Source organism: Astatotilapia calliptera, chromosome 4 (assembly GCF_900246225.1).
Source record: "Astatotilapia calliptera chromosome 4, fAstCal1.2, whole genome shotgun sequence".
In the NCBI taxonomy this organism is placed as follows: Eukaryota; Metazoa; Chordata; class Actinopteri; order Cichliformes; family Cichlidae; genus Astatotilapia; species Astatotilapia calliptera.
The window spans coordinates 25,872,239-25,896,811 of record NC_039305.1 but is presented as its reverse complement, the minus strand read 5'-3'; the positions used below and the strand labels follow the sequence as shown (position 1 = coordinate 25,896,811).

At 39.8% G+C, this 24,573-nt stretch overlaps 1 protein-coding gene across 2 annotated transcripts; it reads left to right on the top strand.

The window, feature by feature from the left end:
- The first annotated feature begins 263 nt into the window (after positions 1 to 263).
- On the top strand, positions 264 to 24,573 carry grb2b (growth factor receptor-bound protein 2b). 2 transcript variants are annotated; one of them, XM_026165830.1, is made up of 6 exons: positions 264 to 458; positions 1,978 to 2,103; positions 19,645 to 19,742; positions 21,639 to 21,761; positions 22,320 to 22,488; positions 23,838 to 24,573. In XM_026165830.1, exons 2-6 carry the CDS (start codon positions 2,026 to 2,028, stop codon positions 24,021 to 24,023), a joined length of 654 nt encoding a protein of 217 aa, XP_026021615.1. In that variant the 5' UTR covers positions 264 to 458; positions 1,978 to 2,025; the 3' UTR covers positions 24,024 to 24,573. The 2 variants fall into 2 exon arrangements, with proteins under 2 accessions (XP_026021615.1, XP_026021614.1); XM_026165829.1 differs by having other exon boundaries at positions 1,845 to 2,103.

The following is a 24,573-nucleotide window of genomic DNA, read 5'->3' as shown; positions in this document are numbered from 1 at the left end:
GATTAGCTGGTGTAATTGCTGACGTTAGGTTTAGTTAAGCCGGATTATTTAAAAGTTATCTTGGCTAAACTGATCTCAGTGCCTTAGTCACGTGGTACAAATAGGTGCTATTTAGCTGTTGATAAAAAAAAAAGAAATTGAACGATTTAGAGTGAGTGAATCTTAACAACTAGTATGTCTCTGCGAAAATTAATTTTCCTTAACACTGAAAAAGACTAGCAGGGAGGAGCTTACGTACACGGAGGCAGATCCTCCCAGTTCTTTGGAAGGAAGCGGAAATGAGCGTCATAAACCTTATGCTAGTGGCTAGTTTTTTAGGCTTCTAGGACGGGTGTAAGCGACACCACACGTACCTTGCTGGTTGCCTCTAGAGGAAGCAGGGAGTGGATAATTACACGACAGAGTTTTGCTGTTTTTTTTTTATACAGTGACACTATCGAAACGGAATATCTATAGTGGTGAGTTTTCAGTACGCGTTTTGTCAACTCAAAAGTTGTGTACTGTTTTATTTCATGATGCTGTTTTAGTGAAGTTCAGTAACGTTAGCTGGGCTAGCAGTAGCAATAACAGCTTGCGCTATGTTTAAAAAAAAAAAAAAAAAAGATGTTTTCTTCCTTTCCACATATGCTAGCGTTAAACTAGCGACTAGGCCTCGGGTGCTAAGAAACACCCCACACTTCTTTCAGACCAGCCACGAGCTTTAAGTGATGTCGATGTCAGATGGTCCGGTGCGGAAGAATTGAGGTTCGGGTTTGATAACCATACTGCATCGCAGTTATTGTTGTCCGACCGTTAGCCGGTATGCTAGCTGTAGCGTTCTAGAACAGTGGGCGCAGTCTGTTGGCTGGAACGGAATCGATTCACTCGAGCGCGACTAAAAGAAAAAAAAAGAGGTATAAAACCATACTCTGTTGCTCTCCATGCCCTTTTTGAAATGAAAAAAAAATTCCATATAATTTTCACAATAATATGGGCGTGTGAGAAGGTTGTCATGTTTAAGGTTAGCTACAGTCTGCCTTTGGACTTCAAGCTTCCCTTTTTAATACTAAGCCTAATGCCACCTCTGACAGCGACGATGCCTTTTGTTCTTTTGTTTTCGGTAACGCTGACTAGCGATGAGTTGTTTGGCGTTTTGTTATTGTAAAAGACACAAACGAAAGCGAATGTAGTAACGTTTTGGACTTGATGATGCCGGTGACGGCAACTCGTTTTCTCTAGAAAAATATGTCATGTGTCGTTTGTTATTGCCTAATAGTTAAGTTCTCAAAAATAAAAAGGAAATGCAGATTTTCAAAAGAGGAAAAATGATTTCTCATCCGTTTGGTGTTCCTCTGTGGTCATCTGGTGGACTGTCAGGTTTAAAGGCCTTATTAGACGCACGGTTGTATTAGCGAAAGCCCATCAGGGCTGTACGGTAGCATATTAGCAGCAAACTAATTAGATAGCTTAACTTTATCTGTTTAACTAAATAGCCGTAGGTTTAGCCAGCGTATCACTGTCATCTCTACTTAAGTAACCACCGTCTTATCTTTGATCGGGCCAGGTGGTTGGTTGTCTGGAAGGTCTGTTGAAATTGACACTCGATAGAGTGAACTTTGTTCCCTTATCCTCTGATAATTTCTGGTTAGAGCTTTGCCACTGGTCATGAAATTGTGCTGTGTTTTGGAGGCTGTTCAGAAGTCAAATGGGAATAAAGTTGAATCGTATGTCCAGTATGCATTTTTAGTGAAAATTTAAAGACTAAAAATGCAATATAGACTATTTTAATTTTGCTTCGTGGGTTAACATTTGCCTGTTTAGTTATATTTGTTCACGTTGGGGTTTTTTGGTTTGTTTTTTTGCAGGTACCTTTCTGCCACCTTTATGTGAGGTCTCAAACCTAAGGGAACGGGTCATTGACTGGAGGAGAGACGCAGAGAAAGTATTTGATCACAGAAGCCTGGATACATTTTTTAGTTTGTTTTTTTTTCTCTTCAGTCACTGAAACGGCTGCAGATAAGCAGTTTTACAGCAGCTATAAGGACCATGGAGGCCATTGCCAAATACGATTTCAAAGCTACTGCTGATGATGAGCTTAGTTTCAAACGTGGAGATGTCCTCAAGGTCAGTGACAAGTATTTGAGCATTAAATGTTAAGATTTGTCTGTTTTGCTCATAATTATGCAACTCTGTAAGGTGTATTCTTGCCCTAAGGTTTTGTTTTTATCCATTACTGGCACTGTTGAGTAAAAGTGCCAATAAAGCGAAATCTCGGCAGTAGTGGGCTATTATAGAAGGAAACAAAATCTAACACATCAGGTAGTTTGGGATGTAGCTCAATATCCAAAGTTCACCACTATCATGTGATTATATGCTTGGTATTTACATTTGATGGCATAACCTTTATGGTTAAATGTTTCTGCTATTTTTAAAATCATGAATTATTCAATTAAATGCATTTCTATAGCACCAAATCACAGCAACAGTTGCTTTAAGGCACTTTATATTGTAGGGTTAGAGCCCTCTAATGGTAGAGAAAACGCCTACAAAGAGACAATTATTGTAAATGGACATCATCAATGTGACTTTTGAGAAGTCACAATAAGAGATAAAAGCTGTAAAGGTTTCTTTTATGGACTAGTAATATAAACCTGTGGTCAAGTCTTCCTCATCACAGTAAATTGCTTTTGTGGGCAAGGTCTGCTTTGCTTTGTGATATAGGTGGAATGAAATTAGGGGCAATAACATGCAACATGCCAAATTTTGTAGTTTATTATTGGGGGTGGGGGTTGTTTTTGTTTGAGTTTTTTTATTTTTTTTTTATTTTGTTGTTTTATCATTTAGTTTTACTTTGCAGTCAGCTTTGGCAGACAAGTTGACGGTTCTGTCAGGGGAATGGGTGCCGTTTTCCCTGAAAAAGAGATTTGAGAAGAGTCTTGAAAAGACTTCTTATCACAGCAGGAGGGGAGAGGCCTAGAGGGAGAGAGAAAGTCAGATTAGGAAACACTGAGCTAAATATAAATTCTATTAAATTTGCATATGAGACGAGGAATTATTGAACTTTTTCACTAATTTCTACTGCCAGCTGTCTTGTCAAGAAATCTCAAGCTTTTCACCAGATGGATGAGTTCCATCCAAGAAATTAATAGGAAATGGGGTTTTTTCTTTCAGTTTACACAATTAAATATTAAATACATGCATTAGTGACTGGGAAAGTCACGTACTTCTGTAAAAAAACACTTAGAAAAATCGAACACATATGGCAACATTTTATTTTGGGGTTTTTGTTTTCTCTTCTTCCTTTTTCTGTTGTAATTTTCGAACCTTAGATTTTACTTTTCCATTCCTCATAATGCATAAAATATGTTATGTCTTTGAAGAATATAAAATGTCTGACTTTCGTGCCCACTGGGTATGCAGGTTTGAAATTTAAAGAAAACTATTCATGTTCTCATTCATTGTTCCACACTAGTTGATGACCATGGGGTACTATACTGTAAGTGCACTGCGATAAAGGCTACAGAAATAAACGTAATACAGTTTGTCTCAACAGAAAAGGACTGTAAAACGGGGAAAGAAAGTCAGGATGAATGTTGCCCCGAGCAGTGTCCATATTTCATCTGAATCATTTCTTGGCTGCTTTGCCCATAGGACCAATTGTTAATTTTTGTGGAATTGAATGTAAGAATTGGCATGATTTTTGTAGATTCCCCCCCCCACCCCCCAGTTTCTTTCATCCTCTTTTATCCAGTTTTTTTCCTCTTTTGTGACTCACCTCAGTAGTTGTGCATTAGTCTAAGCTTTAAATGTTTCCCCCTCAGGAAACTTGCGATAAAGGGGAACATACTCCTGTCATTCACTGAGTTACCCTCGCGCACACACGGAGGCAAGCTCCACTTTGATGTCTTACTTGCTTTGTTGAGCTTTAGTGAGCCCAGAATCTCAAAATGAGATTGACTACTGAAATGAGATTAATTGGCATTACCTCTGGGAATTTAAGTAATGATTGTATATAATCTTAAGTTATGTGACCTGTGGAGGAGCATGTCACTGAGCACATTTCTTTATTTCAGTGTGGACTGTGCTGAGTAAACTCTTTTGAAAGCGCTTTTTAAATGTTACATGGTTGTTTTGGAATGCTGTCCTCATCAAGATCGTTCCCATTAATTTGCCTAGTTTTCATTTGGAAAATATCTGATGCTTGTGTAACTTGGGCTGCAGTTGCTGCAAGCTCTTTTGTCAAACAAATTTAGCCAAATATACTAGCAGAATTTAGCTTAAGTGTCATGGTGAGCTGACATACTTACTACAGAAATTTGACAGAGCCACAACAGAACTGAGAAAAGAGCCTCAGAGAATCTGCACTGATTGCACTGCTGGAGCTCAACAAGACCTCCCTCTCTTACTGTGTCACAGTGTGAGAGGTGGGTGATCCGGTGCTTCATGTAGTGTTTGAACTTTTTTTTTTTTTTTTTTCTTTCAACTGAGAACTGCCTTCTTGTTTACTTGACCTCACCACAGTCATCTCTGTAGCAGGGTTCTGGCTTCTTATGATGGGGGGATTTTTCAGGGTTGGGTTGTCTCATCGCTTTTGTCCTCACCATCTCTGCTGTAGTGTGAAAATAACTTCATCGTGCACTGTACCGCTTACTGAGATTTTTCAGAGTGATGGATGAGCCTCTCAATTGTCCAGGACCTGATGAGAGATTTACCACCTTCACACAGTCCATGTTGCTGCCTTGGCCTGGCCCTTGAAAGTTGGAATTTGAATGCCGCAGTCCTGGATGTTATCCAGTGGCAGGATGTTACCAACTGAGCATTTTAAAGGCTTTGTCTACTCATCCATCTTTATGCTGGTCCCTTGGATTTAGAGTGTCTGCAGCCTGAACTAACCTCTGTCACAAAAAGGTGATTAGGTCGTCATACTGGTCTCTAGCTGTAATACTTTTGGCTTTTCACCCCATCCTCTTCTGTGTGTACCATGTGGGTGTTTTTAGGCAACAGAATTCCAATAGTCAGCTGAACGTTTTCCAAGGCCTCACCTGATAAGGAAGAGGCCTTGTCCTGCCACTGATTAACTCATTGAATTGTAGAGGCCGTCATCTTTGGCTTCTAGGTGTGGAGGCCACACCCCAGTCCATGTTTGGCCGAGTGTCAATTCAGGATATTTGTGTAGCACTCAGCAGGGTCACACTAGACACATTTTTGTGCTTTCACAAGCTTGATGTGGAGCAGCTGTCACACTGGACTGTGCAAATCCGGTTCATCAGCTCCAGCCTTAAAGCCTTGCTCCGGGTCAGTCTAACAGAAGTCTAATGGTAGTGGTCTCAGCTTGTGTCCTCAAATCTTTTTTTGTTGTCTACAATCTCTTTTAGTCCAAGAATCCAGTATTAGATTTAATTTTTCCACTCAAGAGCCTGCTGGACATTAACGATGTAACTATGTGGCTGCCGTTGATAACTGTCAGTTAAGCCTGTACTCGTGATTGAGCTAGTAATTAGTCTTAAAAAAAATTTCTGTTTTTGTTTTATGCAAGTGGCACAATGTTAAACCTGTAAGAGCAGGATGTTGTGCATATTGTCATTGTTTTTTAAGTGTAGGATAGTCCTAAGTCCTTGAAGATCAGCCTTTGCAGTCATAACTGACCAACCAGCCTTATGTCAGTCTGTAAACTATCTACTGTTTTGCATTAGCTACAGTCATTTTAGTGAAATGAAGATGCGCAAGTTGGTCTGTCTCTTTCTGACTACCTCCCTCTGTTTGACTCAAGGCTGAGAGTAAAGATCAGTTTGATTACATAAGTTATTTAAACATTAATACCAAATTCCCGTCTTAATTGGTAACATTACGGTAAAAAAAGAAAGAGAGAGAGAAGGTCTAAACTGTTAAACACATTGATTTGCCTGATGCAACACAGCATACTTCATACATATAAAGAGAGCCTTTCTGAGGTGGACTATATTAGTTGGGGCTCCATTGCTTCCATCACCAGTGCTATCTGGCTGCTGATACTAATACTAAACAGCTTTGCTCTAAGGACAAAGGGTCCCACTCATGAGAGAGCAGCCCTGTGTTAAGGCTTTGCTTGTATGTAGCATCCTTAACTTTACATCATTTTCAGTATCACTCGGAGATGGTGGCCTCACGTTGGCGTTTTTAAACAGCGTCTCATCTAAGGAAACATTCTTAACCACAAATGTCAAAATAATCATCTAGTGGTGTATGAGCTCTGGGTGCAGTACCAGATATACTTGGAATAAAAAGCAGTAGTCTTTTACTGAATTGCCTGTTTGACTTAATGTTACTGGTAAATTCTAGTACTAGCTGCTATAACATTAATACACACCTAATATGATGGTGTTGCAGAGATGGTTTGCCTGTATTTTTACATTGTGGCCCTTTGGAAAACGAGTCTCAAAATCAGTTTTTGAATAAACCTACTTTTATCTTTATCAAATCAGCTTCAAAATATTTCCCAGCTTTTGTCCAGGCAGCAATTAGCCCAGTGTTGGGAATTGTTCCACTGGTTTTAAACGCACCTTTGGTGTGCAGGGCTAGTTTCAGTTGGTACAGTGTTTTGGGGTTTTGTTTTGTTTTTTTTGTTGTTGTTGTTTTGTTTGTTTGTTTTTTTTGGGGGGGGGATCCTATTGGTATTAGAATTGCATTTGGATCATAAGATGCTTTGGCCTGAACACCCACCACATGTGCTGACTTTTTAACTCAATTGGCACAATGGCTAATTTTCAAATCAGTATGTCAAATTAAAGTTTTCTAACTAGATGAAAGTTGTGATGAATGATGCCATACTACAGCAAAAAGAAGCTTATTCAGTTTTGTGTGTTGATGCAAATTTATTAGCAATGATTATTTTTCACTAGTGTGGTTTACTGTGGTCAGTCATACTACTTTGTTTTTTAATGCATAAACTGGCTGGCCCCTTGTTAGGCTATTTCTGTTTGCATTCTTGATACTGTTACAGCAACCCATTTAAGAATATCAATCACATTAAAAGGAGTCTTATCTTGCCCACTGTCACAAAGATATTTAGAAGTCATATTCTATTACTGTCAGCCAACTAGCGAGCACTGTGTTTAGCCCATCTGGTTCCCTATTCGGCTTCCGAGTAATTTGCAGCATGGAGTCATACACCAACATTGAGTTGTCTCATTTTTCTAGGTTAGTAAGTTGGGAAATAGAGTGACATAAGACATGGTCTACCCTTCCAGTGTTTCTTCACAGAACATTTGTTTTGCAGTTTCTTTGTTTTTTGTTGTATTTGTTATAAACAGAGTTTTCTTTTAAAGAAGCAACCTAAAATTAAATGCATTTTATAAACTACTGTCTATTAAAATTAAGGCTGTGACTCTTTATTCTTCTTATTTGCTCCTTATCAACAAATGGCAGACGAAGCTGTGACAACAACCTTCCTGTTTTAGCCTTGCAATTCATCGTTACAACTTCTCTTAATCTGACCGTACAGAGAGGTTAGTCGTTTAGACTTAAACCCATGCTTAGGTGTTTTCAGAAATTCATAATTCTCTGGCATGATTTTATGTGTAAAATGGCTCGCAGTACAAGTGTGCTGTGTGTGGGCCCATGACAAATTTGCATAGTGCAGACTAGCTTGGTCTCACAGTGTGATTTCCCATCATGCATAGACAAAAAAGGGGAAGATACCATATCTGGCAGCTTACTGTATTTCCAGCATTTTTGTGTCATTTTTAACTGTGGTTCTTGTCTCAGTTACAGATGTTGGTGTTCTTTACTTTTTCAACACACACACACACACACACACACACACACACACACACACACACACACACACACACACACGATTCTTTTTAGTCAGTTTTCTGTGTCAGAAATTACATCTAGAGGCAAAGCAGCATGCATGAGGAGGCTACAGTCAGATCTGGTCATTGCCCCCAGCACTGCACACTTGTTCTCATTTCTTCTGTAAATAAATAAATAAAGCTTGCCCATCCTCCTAGTTTGCAGAATTGTCTCCCATTAAAATATCCTTGAACTGCAACTGTAAAATATGCTCTGACAACACTTTAAATAACTAAATAAGTTTTAAATCTGTAGGCAAGAGTTCAAGTTATGCTACTCTGTCAGTATCACATTTCGGGCATTAATGAAATTGGATGTCTTGTATCTGCCAACAAAGGAGAGGACTAATATTTTGTTATGCTGAGAAATCAAATACAGAGTGTGCATTCAAAGACTTGTTGACACGTAGGGTTGATGATATATGCTGCAGTTTGAACTTCCTTTTGAAAGAAAGAAACTTTGTGAATACAACGAGTTAGTTTTGGCATTTGTCAGTGAACACTCCTCACCACATTTTCATATATTTCTGCTAGCTACATGAAGGTCTTCTCTAAATATGAGTAAACAACAGCTTAAACATAAGTTCTAAATTTTGGGTGTATTTAGATCACAACATTTGGTTTTGACGTAATCTGAATATTAAGGTGGTTTTCTATTCAAAGAACTGTATTATCACCACCCACCCACTTTGTCCTGGTGCCCCAAACCTATTTTAAATCATACTTGGCTCAGTCTGTGGTAAAGTTGTCTAGTCTGGCCTATTAGCATGTCCATGCATCTATATGATTTGTTAATACTAAAGCTTAGCTGTTTTCACATCCTGTTTGATGTGTCTTCCAACCCCCAGCAACTTCCTGTGTTTCCACAGCAAACTCCAGCAGCACAGTGTGCATGTATTACACTGTAACACTGAGTTTACAAAGAAAAGTACAGGCGTTGCCCTTTCTGACATAGATAAACCTAGGTGCTCACCATACTCACTGTAGAATTGTTGTCAAATTACTTGCCTGTGCTCTTTTTTTCAAAAACTGCTCTATTAATACCCCTCTGTAACAACCTGTTCTTCTTTTGGGAGTTGCATAATAAAGGAAGATGGAGCGTTTAGCCAGTTACTTGACTGCTTTCTCACAGTCTCTGCTGCTTAATGACACCCTCGTCGCAAGTTAGGGAATTGATTTCCTTTTGTCCTCTTGACCACTAAATGGAGAAAAAAAAATATACCAGTGCTATCTTTTAATGCTTGAATATTTTGAAATGATAAGTCTAACTTAAAAAACTGATGAGCTGTTGTAAGATTTCACAGGATCCAAATACTGCTATTTTTATTTTCCTTTCCATCATTGGGTTTAGGTTGGCCACGCTTTACTGTGTATTTCTTGGCCATCTTTGTAAACCAGTGCTGAATTTGACTATGACTAGCTTAAGGGTCAATAAATTCATGCTGTTTTAATAGAAATTTGACTTTTACACTGCCAGAGACTTGTAGGATCTCTGTGTCGTCTCGGAGACTGCATGTATTGAGATCAGATTTGTGCAGGAGCAGGCTATTTTCTGATTAAGTGTTGAATTTCTGTAGAGAATGATTGGATAAATATATTTATTTGCTTCTCTGCCTTTCTGTTCTTTGTTCAATTTCAAATGGTTCTCAATAATGTTATGTCGATTAAGTCAATTTATCATTAATGTTTCTTTAAAGTACAATTTGTAACTGGTGTCTGCAAAGCAAAAATCCCATTAGTGACATCAAAATATAATCTATGCGATGTAAAGTTATTTTATTCAAGGCATTCTAGAGGCTAAGGCTCAACCAATATTAAATTCTACAAGTCATTGGAAGAGCTAGGCGCATTACTGCATTCATGAATGACATAATGTTACAGTCAAAAAGGGTCAGTGGTCAGCTTGAGGGAGTCAACATTAGTTACCACTTTCCTCTTGTGACAGCACACATTTGTTTGGTGCCAATGGATAGCGATAAGGCTGGGGGGGGGGGTTATATGAGCAAATATTGCCTAAGGTTAGTAATGGAGGAAAGTGTGTTTGAACTAGCCTTTTTCCTGTCCTGTTCCTTTGTCATTGTTCAGAGTCAATACACAACAGCAGGTCTGAACAGTTCACATACAGTTGACCCAGCGAGTGCACACTTTGAGCTGATGGCTGCCCAAATGACCATGGTGTACTTAGTCTCTTATGCCTGCAGCTAACACTTGAGTTGAAATCTGCTCTCTTGTATTGGCACTCTCCTTCCCTCTTCTCTGTGGCCTTGCTTGATAGTAACTTGTTAGTGCAATAAATTGTCTGTGCTAAGAGCCATCTGTAGACCATACGCAGCAGTCACACTTTCACAACTGATATTCAGCCACTTGACAAAGTATTTGGGACTGAGTAGACAACATGTAATGTGGCGACACGTGGCATTTGCTTTGTGATTGACAGCAGAAAGTAGGTTAGTGCAACTTCATTTTTTTGGGTGGGGGGTGGATCATAAATGTAATACTATATCATTAAATGTAATTAATTGCACAGTAGTACACGGTTTATATGAAGCTGTCAAAAGTGGCTAATTAAAGTAAGTTGTTATAAAACTATTAAAGGGCAGACCTTTAAAGTAAACTGCACTGAAATTAAAATGGTTGATAGTGCAGGTGATGGACACTCATTCCGTTTTGTAGCTGTGAACTAAAAGTGCCCTTTATAAAGAGATAATAGTGTTGACCATGCTTACTTTAAATAGGTACTTCCTCCTTACACGTCTGCATTTGCTAAAAGAAATGTGCGTATAACCTAAAGATGTGGCCATCATAGACTCACATTAGCTTAGTCATTCAGTAATCAGCAAAGGCAATCTGTGTGGCTCATTAAATCAGTCTTCCAAAGTAGTAATGAAGCCAGCTCAAATCTCTTGACTGATTACTGATGTCACCCTCTCCACAAACGGAAAAGCCTTCATCAATACCCTTATCAGTCTATCCTAACAATACATAATATAATTGATCTTTTTTTTTCTCTGTATGCCCTCAACCATTTCAGTGGCACAGCAGGTGCAGGTTAGATGTTGTCGCAGATATTTCTGAACAACCCTTGGATGCAGCCTTCAGTGAATTCACAGGGTACCACATAAAAAAAGAACGTGTGCACTTTGCAGAAGAAAACATAGCCTCTCTGCTCTGAAAAAGAAATGGCCTCATTTTATGTGATTTGCCCTTGAGGACTTTTCCTAAGCTGATCACAAGGAGTGTGAATCTTCAAAGTGCTCTCTCTCCCTCTCCGTCTCTTTCTTGCTAGCTAGCTATTTTGCTCTCTTGGTCTCTCTTGTCACACTGGTTTTTTTTTTTTCTCTTGTTTTTCCTCTCTCTGCCTGATCCTGCGCCTTTCCTTTCCTTTTTTTTTTTCTCACTAGTCATTCCCTCTGAGTGTTAAGTTAGAGCTGTAATTAGGTCTCGCTATTTCTCATCTTCACATCACTCCCTGATGATGCACCATAAAGACACTGACAGCTGTATTTAAACCAAAAAGTTATAATTTATTCTCTTTCTGTCCTCCACCCCCTTTTGGGTGTCCTCAGCTTTTGTTCCCACTGTGCATAGCATAGGAGATGGCCCACAAAAATTGATATGGCCATGGTGACCTGTATTCACTGGCACAACAAAAAAGTCACCTTGGACTTGGACTGCAACTAGCCTAATCTTGTTGCTTCAAGTGCAACAGTTGTTATTAATAGATACAATTGTCTAAACTGTCACGTCTGTTTACTGCACAACAGATCTGTGGTTTTTACGCTCCATCCATTAGAAGGAAGAGTGCACTGAGAATTAAACCTGGTATAAATAGCATCTTGGTGTGAAAGAGCTTTCCTTCTCTACTTTTTATATGTGTATGTATAATAAAATCAGCTTACCGTATTTCCCGGACTACAAAGCGCACCTAAATATTAGCCGCACAAGCTAAAATCAGGGGAAAATCCTGTTTTGTACATACATTAGCCGCACCTGACCAAAAGCCGCAGGTGTTTCAATGTTGACTTATCATATGTAAGAGAATATGCACAAAGGGAATTGTCAGGAAAGAGATGGCTGTTTGGAGACATCACTTTTATTAATATTTTGAAAAACAAGTTATGGGTACATATTTGCACATGTAGTACATAACAGTAACCTACAGCACACCAGAAAAATAGATACCTTTTAGGCTCAGGTGCAGTGACACAGCTTTAACAAGAAGAAAAGTCAGTCATTCACCACCATCTTTCTCTTCTTCCTGCGCACTAAAACCACCAAAGTCCTCTTCTCCAGTGTCGGATACAAACAGGCTCAGGATGGCTTCGTCATCCACTCTTCTTCTCTCCTTCGTTGTCACTTTCAAAACCAAAGAAATCCTCGTTGTCAGTGTCAGAGTCCAACACCCTCAGAAGGGCCGTGGCGGTGTCCTCCTCTCCATCATGCAGCAGTCCAGCCCTTCAAAATCCGTTGGTGATCGTGGATGTTTTCACACTTTTCCACGCTGTCAGAATCCACCGGTGGAGTTGGGCATAACTTGCTTTTTGGGCATAACTTGCAAGTTTATCGCCGCTCATCATCCACGCCTCCCGCTGAATGCGTAGCGCTACTTTGAAGTTTGTTTTTCGCGCTACTTCGTACGGCACTACGTTGCCTGGCGGATGGACATGTGACTAACATACCACTCTTGAACCCCGATCCTTCCGCCAGGCAATGTAGTGCCGTACAACACACAAAACAAATCGTCTTACGATATGACAAAAATCACGGACAATCCATAGAAAAGCCGCACCTGACTAAAAGCCGCAGGGTTCAAAGCTTGTGCAAAAAGTAGCGGCTTATTGCCCGACATTTACGGTAATCATAACAGGGTCCTTTCTAATGATTTTAAAAAGATTGACTGTTCTGTATGGTTTTCTCCATTATTGACAGTTATATCCTAGATGCATTATTCCAGAAATGATAAAGATTTTTCTTTTTCTTCATTACCTTTTACACAATGCGTCCATCTTTAACTTTGTTTCTGTTTCTTTCCCAACGAATACTAGTTTGGTACAATGAAAACAATGTTGTTTTCAGTCCATGTAAACTGGTTATTCCCCATGTGCCAGTAAAAGCACTTTGAGAACATATCAGGATTCAGTTTATTTCTGGTTAGATGTGTAATGAGTGTTTGAAAGCACGATTTTTGCCCTGTAATCTTTGCTCCACATTTGGTAGTGACCTAGAGCATTGTTTTAATTAAAATAGTGTTTCAAGCCTTGTTTATTAGAATCTAATGTAATCTGTGTCTTTTTGCATCAGGGGCACACTCATTGCCTTCCTGGCTCTTGCCTGCCCTGCTCTAAGTCTGCTACCTCCCTGCTGGGAGCAAAAGAGGTCAAACTCATTCTGAGCTTCTTCCCCCCCCCCCCCCCTTAACGTCTCTAAATCTGCTGAAGTTTTAATTCTGTCGCTCCATCGGTCTCAAAGTACTGTTGTCTCTCTTTTGAAAACAGATGTAGGGTATCTGGTCGGTGATGCATTAGTGTGGAGATTCTAAAGACTATCTCAGGATCCTGTGCACAGTCTTTAATTTGGCACACACACTATCAATCTATTGTGCATACCCTAATAATACACTCAAAGGGCTTCTGCTTTTCCTGACCTTTTCAGTTTTGTCTGCACACTTATATCTATAGAGTCTGCCATGTTGGTTTGAAATGAGCTTAGTTTGTTCATGAAACCAATCAATTACCCATTATTAAGATGATGATGATGATGATGATGATGATGATGATGATGATATTATTATTATTAATATTATGTCTTATAAACTTCAGGAAATGATCTTCTTCTTCAAATGGGTTGCTTTAAAAAAATAATAATAATAAAAAAAAAAAATATGTAGGCTCTTAGCTTTGGTTCACAGAGTCTTCTTACCCGTGACTTACAGTGAATTTGCTTATTAAAACTGTATACTATTCTTGTAACTGCTAATTTTCTGTCGTCTGATTAGATAACCGAGCAATATTTGAAGTATGCCAAGGTTATCCTGTGCCGTGCAGTCAGAAAACAGATGAGTCTCTATCAGGTCCATTAGAACCAATGGCAGATCCATTAGTCTTTGGCCTGTGAGGGTCAGATGAAGCTTTAGCGTGTCTGTGTTTCTGTCTGGGCCCCTCTCTGACCTGCTGCACATTGAGATTAACCCGCAGTCCAAGGTAATCCCTGCTGCTGATTTATTGCAATCCTGTGTGGACTTTGCAGACATGTGCTTTATTTAGCAAATTGTTTTTTTTTTTCTGCAGCAGCTGTGTGTATCCCAGTGTACCTCACTTTCTCGTTTTAACCAGTATTTGGTTATATGACCATTTCCACTCATGCTATCGTAATTGTGGATGTGTCTTCTCTTCTTTCATAAGTACATTTTGTAGCTTAAAGCTTGGGATTTAAGGTAATCTCCATGCAATCGTTACATATACTCCATATCAAATACTGACAATAATGAACAGATGACTCTATTGTTGTATAGGCCCTCTGATAGACAGTCATAGCAGCTTTTGGTTAACAGTTTTCTCTCTCAATGTAACAACATAACAGAAGAATTTAGTACCTAATTTCTGAAGTTTTCATTAGGGATGTTTGGATTTATCAGTCGGAATTTGCCTATAAGGCGCCTGTTGGCCTATCAGCAAATAAGATGACGTTCACTGATGGCAATGCCTGATGGGTGTGTGTCCCATCGACTTTACTGTCCTTATGTTGTGGCTCGAGTTTAATATTTTTAATTTGTAGTGTTGAATTTGCCCAGATAGTGTGGTGAAGAGGTGAAAGACTTTTAAACATTCAAGTGTAATTTACATGTTATATTTCGTTTTCCATTTTTATGGTTTCTGTCATTTCCCCTTTTGTACATTATGTTTGTTTTTTTTAATCATTGGCAGCTGCAGGGCAGATTATTTTTAAAACATCAGCTCTTTTTAGTTATGCATAAGTGAAGAAATCCTGTTATGTGGCATCATTTTCTGTACATTAGTCTAAATACGCGTCCTCTGTAAAGATGACTGGGCTCTGAAGATAAAGGGCATTGAAACACAGCAAGCCTCATTATGACATGGATTTATTCACTGTATTGTACATTTTATTTTATACACACATGCTAAATTAATAGTTGAGGACTGCCATGACATTTATGCATCTATAGTGTGCACTAAATTTGTGGGTGGAAGTTGTATATTATTTTAGAGTGTGTGATGGAAAGAGCTGGGGGAGGAGGGAGTCTATAGCGGCAGCTGTGGAGGAGATAATCCCCTGCCTGCGTCTCAAATAGAAACTCATACAACTATTGTGGTTCAATCGGATTACAAAGGAAAAAAAATCTTCAGAGAAGGGGAGGGAATGTGTATCATCCACAGAAATGCAATGGCACAATACTTGCTCAGCTTGGACAGGAAAAAAGCACAGTCAGACAGAATGCTGTGGTTGTCTCCTCTATGGTTTCAAAAAAAACTGCCAACCTTGCAAATATTTTATTTCTGCTTTTCCTCGTGGACTGCCATTCTTTCAGTTTTGAAAGCCAACCCAGAAGCATTCAAATGGAAACCACTAATAAATAGTTTTTTGACCATGTTAGTTCCCTCTTTAAACATTCACCATGGTAACTTTGTGGCTGGAGGTCCTATAATTTTAACAAAGTAGAGCACATCTTCAGGTTACGTGAGATGATTTTACTTCCTTGCTTATTAAAAAGTTTAAAAGCTTCTCAGACTGTTTTTCTATGACTCGGGGACATGCTGCTTGAACACTGGAGATAATTTTAATTGTTTTTAAGATTTGAATGCATTTTTAACTGTTACCTGTTAACTATTTTCTCACAGGTATAAGAAAAAACTAAAGCATACAGTATAATGCAGCAACCTCAGTGCTCTGTTATTAACTTTAGTCATGGACTAAGTTTGAGTTCAGGAGGCCTAATGGCATATTGTGGCGTCTAGCAGACAGTCAGTCTCTACAGTGATAGAAAAGAGACATGATTCACAAGTGACAAACTTTAATTCCGGTAAATATATTTGTAACCTACTCTACACTTTACTGTATTTGATTGTGAAGGGGCTCCATTGTTTCTAATGTCTGAATCTAATGTGATCTTGTCACCTAGCTGAAAATGAAATGTAAAATGCCATTTCAAGTTTCATTTTCAGTTGCACATTCAGTCTCCTTTGCTCATATCAATCTACATGCAACAATTAATCGAGCTGAGAACGTTTTTTTCCTTGAGGGGGGTCAGAGTGGAGGGTGACTTGAACAGCACGACTGATGCTGCTTTGGGTTGAAGGGTGCTTCAGCAGAGTGCCTGCTCGCCAACAAGTGGGCTTGAGCCTGGGTCATGAAGATGAATCATTGCCTTTCTTACTTGTTGGCAACTCTTCATCCTACACTAGAGTACAAGAGCACATTTTGTACTCCTACAGTATTTGTTGCTTTAATGTTTGTTTTTAGTAGATGGGAAGAAGACAACTAAGATTTCTTGCCACCTCTACCTCATACGCAGCACTGCTGAAACCACAGGGTGCACACTGTATGCTCATTTCTTGGATGAGTTCTACTTCATCATACATAGATCAGGCAAATCAGTCACTCGCGCCATCACATGTTGCTCATGATTGTGCGCCCAGGGCGCTGTTTCTGTCTCAAAATGATCCACCCTGTGAGTCAACAATTTATGCGACCATGTACAGTATATGGAGTGTGTGTATTACAAAACTGACTTGGCGTTCCCAATATCTCAAAGATATCGTGGGTAATAATCAGTCTTTGCTTTTGACTTTTTCATTAAATCTTCTCTTACTGACGGTGTTTCAGTTGAGCATGGCCTGGCTGTTAGTGATACAGTTAATGGTTTGATTTCTGCATATTAGTCTGCTAGTGTTGCTCTACAAATTTCTGTCAGTTGATCCAATAGTCTGGGCCATGCAGTAACTTGTGATCAATTATTTAGGAAGCATGAATGTGTGCTCCCCAGATCTGCTCCGTTGATTTGACGCCCACCCTCACTTCTTTTCATTGCTATCATAAAGTTTTGTGATTCAGGAAAAACTTTCCCTACCATAAAATGTACTGGGATATTGTTCTCGGATTTAGTCTTACATTTATGATCTGAATTTTTCTGTAGACCTAGGATGACCTGGAAAAACTTGTATTAGAAGCTATAAAATCTCATACAGCCTACCACCAGATTAAACACCTTTTTGTCTTGTCTTGTTATGCTCCACTTGCAGTAACTATTCAGCTTTGTGTTTGCAGAGAACTGAATGATGCCACACAGTATTAGTCTGGGTAGTCTGTCTTTCTAAAGGCTTGTTCTTAAAAGGCCAGTTTTGTGTGCTTGCATCCATCCCAGAGGCTAAGGCCCTTTGACTTGTGTAGCTCTGACAGTGCTACATTCACTAGGGAAAACACAGTCACTCTTTCTTGTACTTCATTGTACTACAGTTCTCCCTGTATCCACTGTTGCACATGCGAATATGGACACATCTACCTTCCCACACTTCATTGCATTTTCTTTTTTCCCCTCACTCTCTAAAGCCGCTCCCTCATTGAGTAATGCTGGTCTTGTGCAGGGTTAGCAGCTGGGGAGTTGAGGGACAGCTGGCATTCTGCAGGCAAATAGACCCACATCACTCACTGGGCCAACAAGACAGCTGTCTGGGGATGGGCAAAGGGTAAATTGTGAATTTAAGTGGAGGGGAGGGGGGCCAGCAAAGTGGGAAAATGTGACTATAATAGAGGGGCACGTTGATGTGTGATGCTGCATTAGGGATGGGGTGCATACTCTAGCTAAAAATATTTTCTCCAAATTATGCAAAGAAAGTCTGATCCAAGATGGTGGGGGGATTTTAGCAGACGTTACTCGCTCAGAACTGAACAGTCCTTCAACTCAGATTTCTGACTGGATGACAGAGTGGAGCTTAATGCCAGTACTGCTTTACTTAAAAGCTTCTTAAAGAATCAAACAAATGACAGCTTGGTTGTGTAACATGTGTGTCACATATTTATTTCATTTCAGGCTTTATACACTGCTGGTGCTGGGCATAAGTCATTCTTGGATAGGATTTGAATCCTTTTTGTGTTGTCATTCACATAAAAGCTATGTGACTGTAAGCTAGAGCTTAGTTTCCTTCAAATCTACATGTCAAGATGCTGCTTGAAAGCATAAACATGTTACCAATGTTATGTAATGCATAATTAACTTTAAGGAGGGATGTAGTGTAATTCTTCAACTTATATATTTGAAGCTAAATTATCAGCGAAGGCTTTTCCACAAGGATATGGAGACCCAACTATTGGGGTCTATTTTACAGGGCATCTGATGCTCAGTATTTTATGCTATTCACAGATCTCTATAATTGTCGGTTTCAGTCAAGTGGTGAGTGGTAAAGAAGGTTTGGTAGGGGAGCATCAAAATTCTTAGCTTTAAAATAAGTTTTCCTCTTTGTGTCAGGGAAACAAAGAATCCCTTTTCAAATTTCTCAGCTCTTCATCCCACAGTTGACCATTTAGCGAGGGCAGAATTATGCAACATGCCAGATAAATATCTGCCACTGATATCTCGGAATGGCATCTTATCTGCTGATATGCCGATCTCAGTCAACATGCTATTATTGGCCAGTACTAATATTTGGCTGCAACACTGAGATTTAAAGTTCTTGAGCATTCCTTATTTACATCTCCCTTCTCTGAGAGTAATTTTTGTTCCTGCCTGCTGTTGTTTAGAATGGCACAGATGTGAGTGCGATGATCTCAGAGTAACACGTTGTGCTGCTGAGAATGGAGTACAAACACAGTTAGGCAACGTAACACAGGGGATCGTTCAGTAGCATTCTATAGCGTGCTCCTCACACACACATCATGGAGACAGATTCTGCCCACAGAAATCAGGGTTACAAACCGAAAAAACTTGTGTTAAAAGCCACACTATCGTTGCGCAATTGTCAACATGCTGTCACAGGTATTTTCTGAAGTAGCTTCTGAAAATTAGGATGTTCTCTGTCTTTGCAGTTAGATTTGTCATCAGTTATGTTCCTAATATTTGTGAAACACCTACAACCCCTCCTCCCTACTCGGCAGGAAACTGTTTCTCATCTGAGCACATTTAAAGCATGTCAGGGCGAGCATGATGCAGTCATTATCTACCATTATACTCCCATCGCACTGAATCGGAGACAAGAAATATATGAAACTTCTGGTAGGCTCTGTAATTGACTAATAATAATAATGGATCAAGTGACGTGACATTCATTTAGATTAAGATTTGGGGTTAACATTGGGAAATGCCCAAATACTATTTTTTGGTTGTTGTTGTTGTTTTTTTTTTGTTGTTTTTTTTTTTTTCCCCTCTTCTCTTGCATGACCTCCCTCACACGCATTCATTTAGAGGCACATTAAATTGTGACACACATGGTTGAACCACAAGCCCAGCACACCTGCACTGTGGTTCTGTCTCGTCAGACTTGAATGGCCTCACAGCTGTCTCGTGTCTCTCTGATATTACTGGCTTGTTAGTTTCTATAGCTTTAAAGTTTAGGACACATTTATTGTTCTTTTGCCAGCTTAAATCTATGGTTGAAGCTACATTTGATTTAAGCTGCAGGCTGCTTTTGCCTCAGTGTTTTTGTACTTTGCTAATATTTACCAAAAGCTTCTCTAGTATGCAGTACAATCACCACCTTGACATAACAGGAAATTAAACCAGTTGCCGTAAGGCTCAATTTATGTTTGCTTTTCATTTGTTGACATTTTAACTTGAATGACCTCTCTGTTTTGTTTTGGGGTTTCTTTTCTTTTCCAACACCAGGTATTAAATGAAGAGTGTGATCAAAACTGGTACAAGGCAGAGCAGGATGGAAGAGAAGGCTTCATCCCCAAGAATTACATACAGATGAAACCCCATCCGTAAGTATTGTCACTTATGCATCTGTACTCTTTCATAGCAAATCATTAAATTGGACATATTAACTGATTTTTGAAGCGTGAACAGGGGAGCTTTTGTTCAGTGATATGCGCAACCTGAGCAGACTTGACCGAGTGTGAGGGTAAGAGAGAGCCCTTGAGATCACTCCTGGCTTGATCCTCAAGAGGACAATTACCTCTGGACCTGTGCTTAGTGCCAAATTAGCTCTCTCTTTATTAACGTGCTCAAGGCCTCTTACAGTTAATTGAATATTGACCTACTGCAGCATTGCTATCAGATGTGCCTTTCAAAGGAGATCTTATTGATCAGCCTTTTCTTTAGTGTGCGTTTGCCTATCATTTGTACAGATTTAACAACAATACTAAAGTGTTTGCAGAATTTTATTATTGTTATGGGGAATCGATTTTCAGCTGGGCTTCATGCATCATCTGTAGTACTTCAGTCCGTCAACAATACTTATAATTGTATGATGGTTCTCAACAGTGTGGCTTTTTTTTTTTTTTCCTGTTTAAAAACATGTTTCCTTATCTGCTTCATAATGAGCATGCTGTGAGCAGATATTGTGCAGGCCCTCTCAGACACAGTTAATCTGCTGCCATCTGAACCTAAAAACTGCTGAATTTGTTCCCCAGTTGCTTTCCTTAAATGGCAACATGACAAGCTTACTAAGTTGTACGTACTTCTCACTTTCAACTCAGCACAAGTCAGATGTTCACTGAGAAAGACAGCCAGGTTGTATATTTACTGTAATGTTTACAGATGGAACTATTCAATACTGTAGTGAAGTAGAAGTGGTAGTGACAGCACTGATATCGAGTTTTCTTTGTTTTGAAAATAAAGAGCCAAAGCACCAGGCACTCGCACTCCCCAACAGAACGGCACACACAGCTGTGCTGTACAGCAGTTCGCAGAAGAGCATTTCTGTTTCTCTTACCAGTAGTAATGATGTTTTGTGGGTTATCCGTGCGGTTATGTAATAAGAACACAAATGGTTTCAATAATTCCCTCTCACAGAGGTGAACGTGTTTCTGATGCCAGTACTTCTGTTTTCTTGGCTCCAGTAATTGCTCTGCTATTACTTTTATCAAATAGGGAAAGGGACTCTGCACAGGCGCACTGTCCTGCCAAGCCTGATACAAAGCAGATTAAGAGTTGGCCATTACATTATTGATCTTCACCGATGTGTAAAGGAGCCAAGATTTCGTCTTTGGGCTGGCTATACTTTTTAATTATTTACACAAGTAAAAAGCCTTCACTTGCTTTGTCTCCCATTTTTCTCTTCCTCTCTCTGCCAGTCTTTATAAATCTCACTCACTGTGATATATTAAGCTGCTTTCACTCACAACAGAAGCACTGCAGCGCTGAACGTTTCTCAGCCTGTCCCACTCAGTCAACCTGGACCCTAAACACACTTAACCCTGCAAGCTTGTTAGTACAGAATCTGTGTAGGGCTAGATAAGCTAGTAGTCTAATAAATTTGCATAGAACACAGTAGTGGGCAGTAAGTGCTGTACCCAGCTTCTCTAACCAAACATTATTTTCACTAGTAAACAGATTTAACGATTGGTAAATGGTAAACAGATTTGCTATATTTTAGAAATGACTACTGAAAATAATTATCCCAGCATTGTCCTGTGTTCAAGTGTGTAAAAAGAAAAAAAGAGTGCACTTTAAAATCTAATAAACACATCTCAAAATGTTGTTTATGGTAAAAACAAAGTAAAAGTTGCTTTTTTTGTTATTTGTTTGTTTTCTATGGATGTAGTCTCAGTCATATGTTGTTCCTTGTATAACTGGGCTCGAAGCCTGCCACCTTTGGGAGAGCTTGGTGTTTTGTATCATCGGTCATGTGACACTGAGTCCTCTCTGCTCTCCAGGTGGTTCTTTGGGAAGATTCCCCGTGCCAAAGCAGAGGAGATGCTAAACAAACAGAGGCATGATGGCGCTTTCCTCATCAGAGAGAGCGAGAGTGCACCGGGGGATTTCTCTCTGTCTGTGAAGTGAGTATCACATAGAAACAACTAGTATCACACTTGGTTATCTATAAATACAGTTTACTATTATCATTATATCAGCACATGGTTTCCTGACATTTGATCAGGTTCCTAAGTTTCCATATTTGGCATGTTTGAGTCATCAACAAAGCCACTTCCCTATTCTGGTGAAGTCTCAGTGATGCCCTCCAGTGGCCAGTGTTTGCCATGTTGGACCGGAGCCTTCAGTGTTCTTAACTTTACAGCCGACACACACACACATTTCCTCTTGTCTGTCTTTGTTCATTCTGTCCTTCTGGAAAGAACAGTAGGCGACATGTAAAGTTTGATGCCAAGATATGGATCTTAATTACTGTCTGAACTGTTCTGATTCCAGTTAGTTGCTTTGGAACAAATGCCAATCTGTTACCAGCATGTTGATTCATTTGACTAATACTTACAAGGCTGTCAGACATCCCTATTTGATAAGTGGTGGTTTGTATGTGTAATTTGCACTGCCTTCAGGGCATCTAGGTACTTCTGTCAGAAGTTGTCGCTTACTGTCCCCTCTGTGACCTTCTCTAGGTTTGGAAATGATGTCCAGCACTTCAAGGTTCTTCGTGACGGAGCTGGGAAGTATTTCCTATGGGTGGTGAAGTTTAACTCCCTCAATGACTTGGTGGAATACCACCGCTTGAACTCAGTCTCCCGCAATCAGCAGATCTTTCTTCGAGATATAGAGCAGGTCCCCCAGGTAAGACATGACACGCACATAGCGAAATGAGCTGTGGGTTGGAAGTCTTTTTCTTCTCTTCCCCACCCCACCCCCCAAAAAAAAGAAAACGCTAAAAAAAAACACGCGGTGCAGTGTCTTTGACAGACTACTGTACGTAGATTTTTCTAGACACAGACATGCGTTTAGCATCTTAGTATTCGGATTTAAAAGGACCGCACATGAGGGCAGAACCATTAAGACCAATATGTAGTTGTGCACTTTTCATTTTCACTTGCACATCATGCAGTGCACATGTGTGAGTGGAGGTAGTTGCTTTGATTTCTGACTGTTTAAAGGTATATGAGTAAAACTGAAATGTTATGTTGAAGCAGAATGGAAAACTGTCCCTCAAATTTGTATGTGCGTATTCTGAGGACATGTTTTTGCTTAGATCATTTGCATTAATATTTTGGAGATGAGTAATGCAGATGCACTATTTGCCTGATCACACTGTGTTATGTTGTTCTTTCACTGGAGAATATGTACAAACACAGCTGTCAGTGTTGTGGCAGAAGGTTGATTAAAAATGTCCACAGGTGACCTGCTGTCCTGGATTCCAAATTGGTTATGAACAAGGTTTAGAAAAGAGCAGCTGATTATTTGAGAATTGCAGTTGCATTTTCAGCTAGAGGAGATTATACTCTTCTGAAGCTATTAAAGAACTCTTGGCTAATGTGTCAGTATAAAAACCATAGATGGCAGCCAGACGTCAGATGAAAATCTAGCAACTATTTCTGTAACACGTGATCTCTTCTCTGACAACCCTGCATGTTAACGTGCAGCTGTGTTTGGACGCTCGGATTGAATCTTGATGTCACCTTGAACTAGCAGTAGTGGTTTTGTAGTGGTGTTAGATGCGGTAAAGCTGCAGACTGAGGGACATGTTGCAGGGTTAGTTGCACAGAGGATGAAGAGGAAACATGAGTCAAACTTAAAAAGATGAGAAGAAGTTGCAGGTAAACCAGAGGAAGAGAGAGACTGACAGAGAGTCAAGTGTATCTGTGGGTGTCAGAGGCAGGTAGTGGGAGAGGACATAGTGAGGTAGCAAGTGTGTGTGAGCAAAAGCTGCAGACTGCAGAGGTTTCATAAAGATCACAAAGCAGAAAATGAAATGAAGGAAACTGCCGATTTTTGAAGCTTCACAGAATTGATTTAATTCGTTGTAGTCATGGATATTGTCTGTTATTGTGGCGTTAGGCTGTAGGGTGCTCAGAACATGAATTTTGTCTCGTTTACAGTTGAGTTGGTGTGGATTCCAGTGTTTTTCTTTAGTTTCATTGCATCCCCGTTGCTGCAGTTTTGCTAACCATCATCTTTCGATCCCGCAGAATCCCACATATGTGCAGGCGCTCTTCGACTTTGACCCCCAGGAGGAAGGCGAGTTGGGTTTCCGACGCGGCGACTTCATTCAAGTCCTGGACAACTCTGACCCCAACTGGTGGAAAGGAGGCTGCCACGGCCAAACGGGCATGTTCCCTCGCAACTACGTCACGCCTGTCAGTCAGAACATGTAAACAGTCAGACCATGTAAACAACAACAACCACCACAACAGCAACCATCACCACCACCACCATCATCATCGTTTTTGATCTCATCTGAACCCCACCCTTCCCAAACCCAACCCCCTTCCCACCTCTCTCTCGGCCATCCCACGATAATGGGAGCAAAGAGAACGCAAACAACTGAAAGACAGAGAATAAAAATGACAGGAGCAACGCTGTCGTGGGCGACGCTGTGTGGGTGACAGCTGAGCAAAAAAATCAACTTTTATATGTGCTGAGAATGTTCACAGTGAACGCCTCAGCGAGGACCGAACTGTCTTTGAGGGAAATCTAGATGCAGCATACATTAGCGTCCTGCTTCAACCGTGAAGATAACCAAATGATTCAACCGCTCCCACAGCTGCTTCTGTCTCCTCCTTAACTTCCTAACAGTCTGCCTTTCTTTTGTTCTGCTTTCTTTGCCACTTTTTGTTTTAATCAACTGAACGAAGAGCCTACTGATGAATCCTAACTCTGTTTTAAAGAAAAGAAAATACATAAAAATATATAAAATTTTAAAAA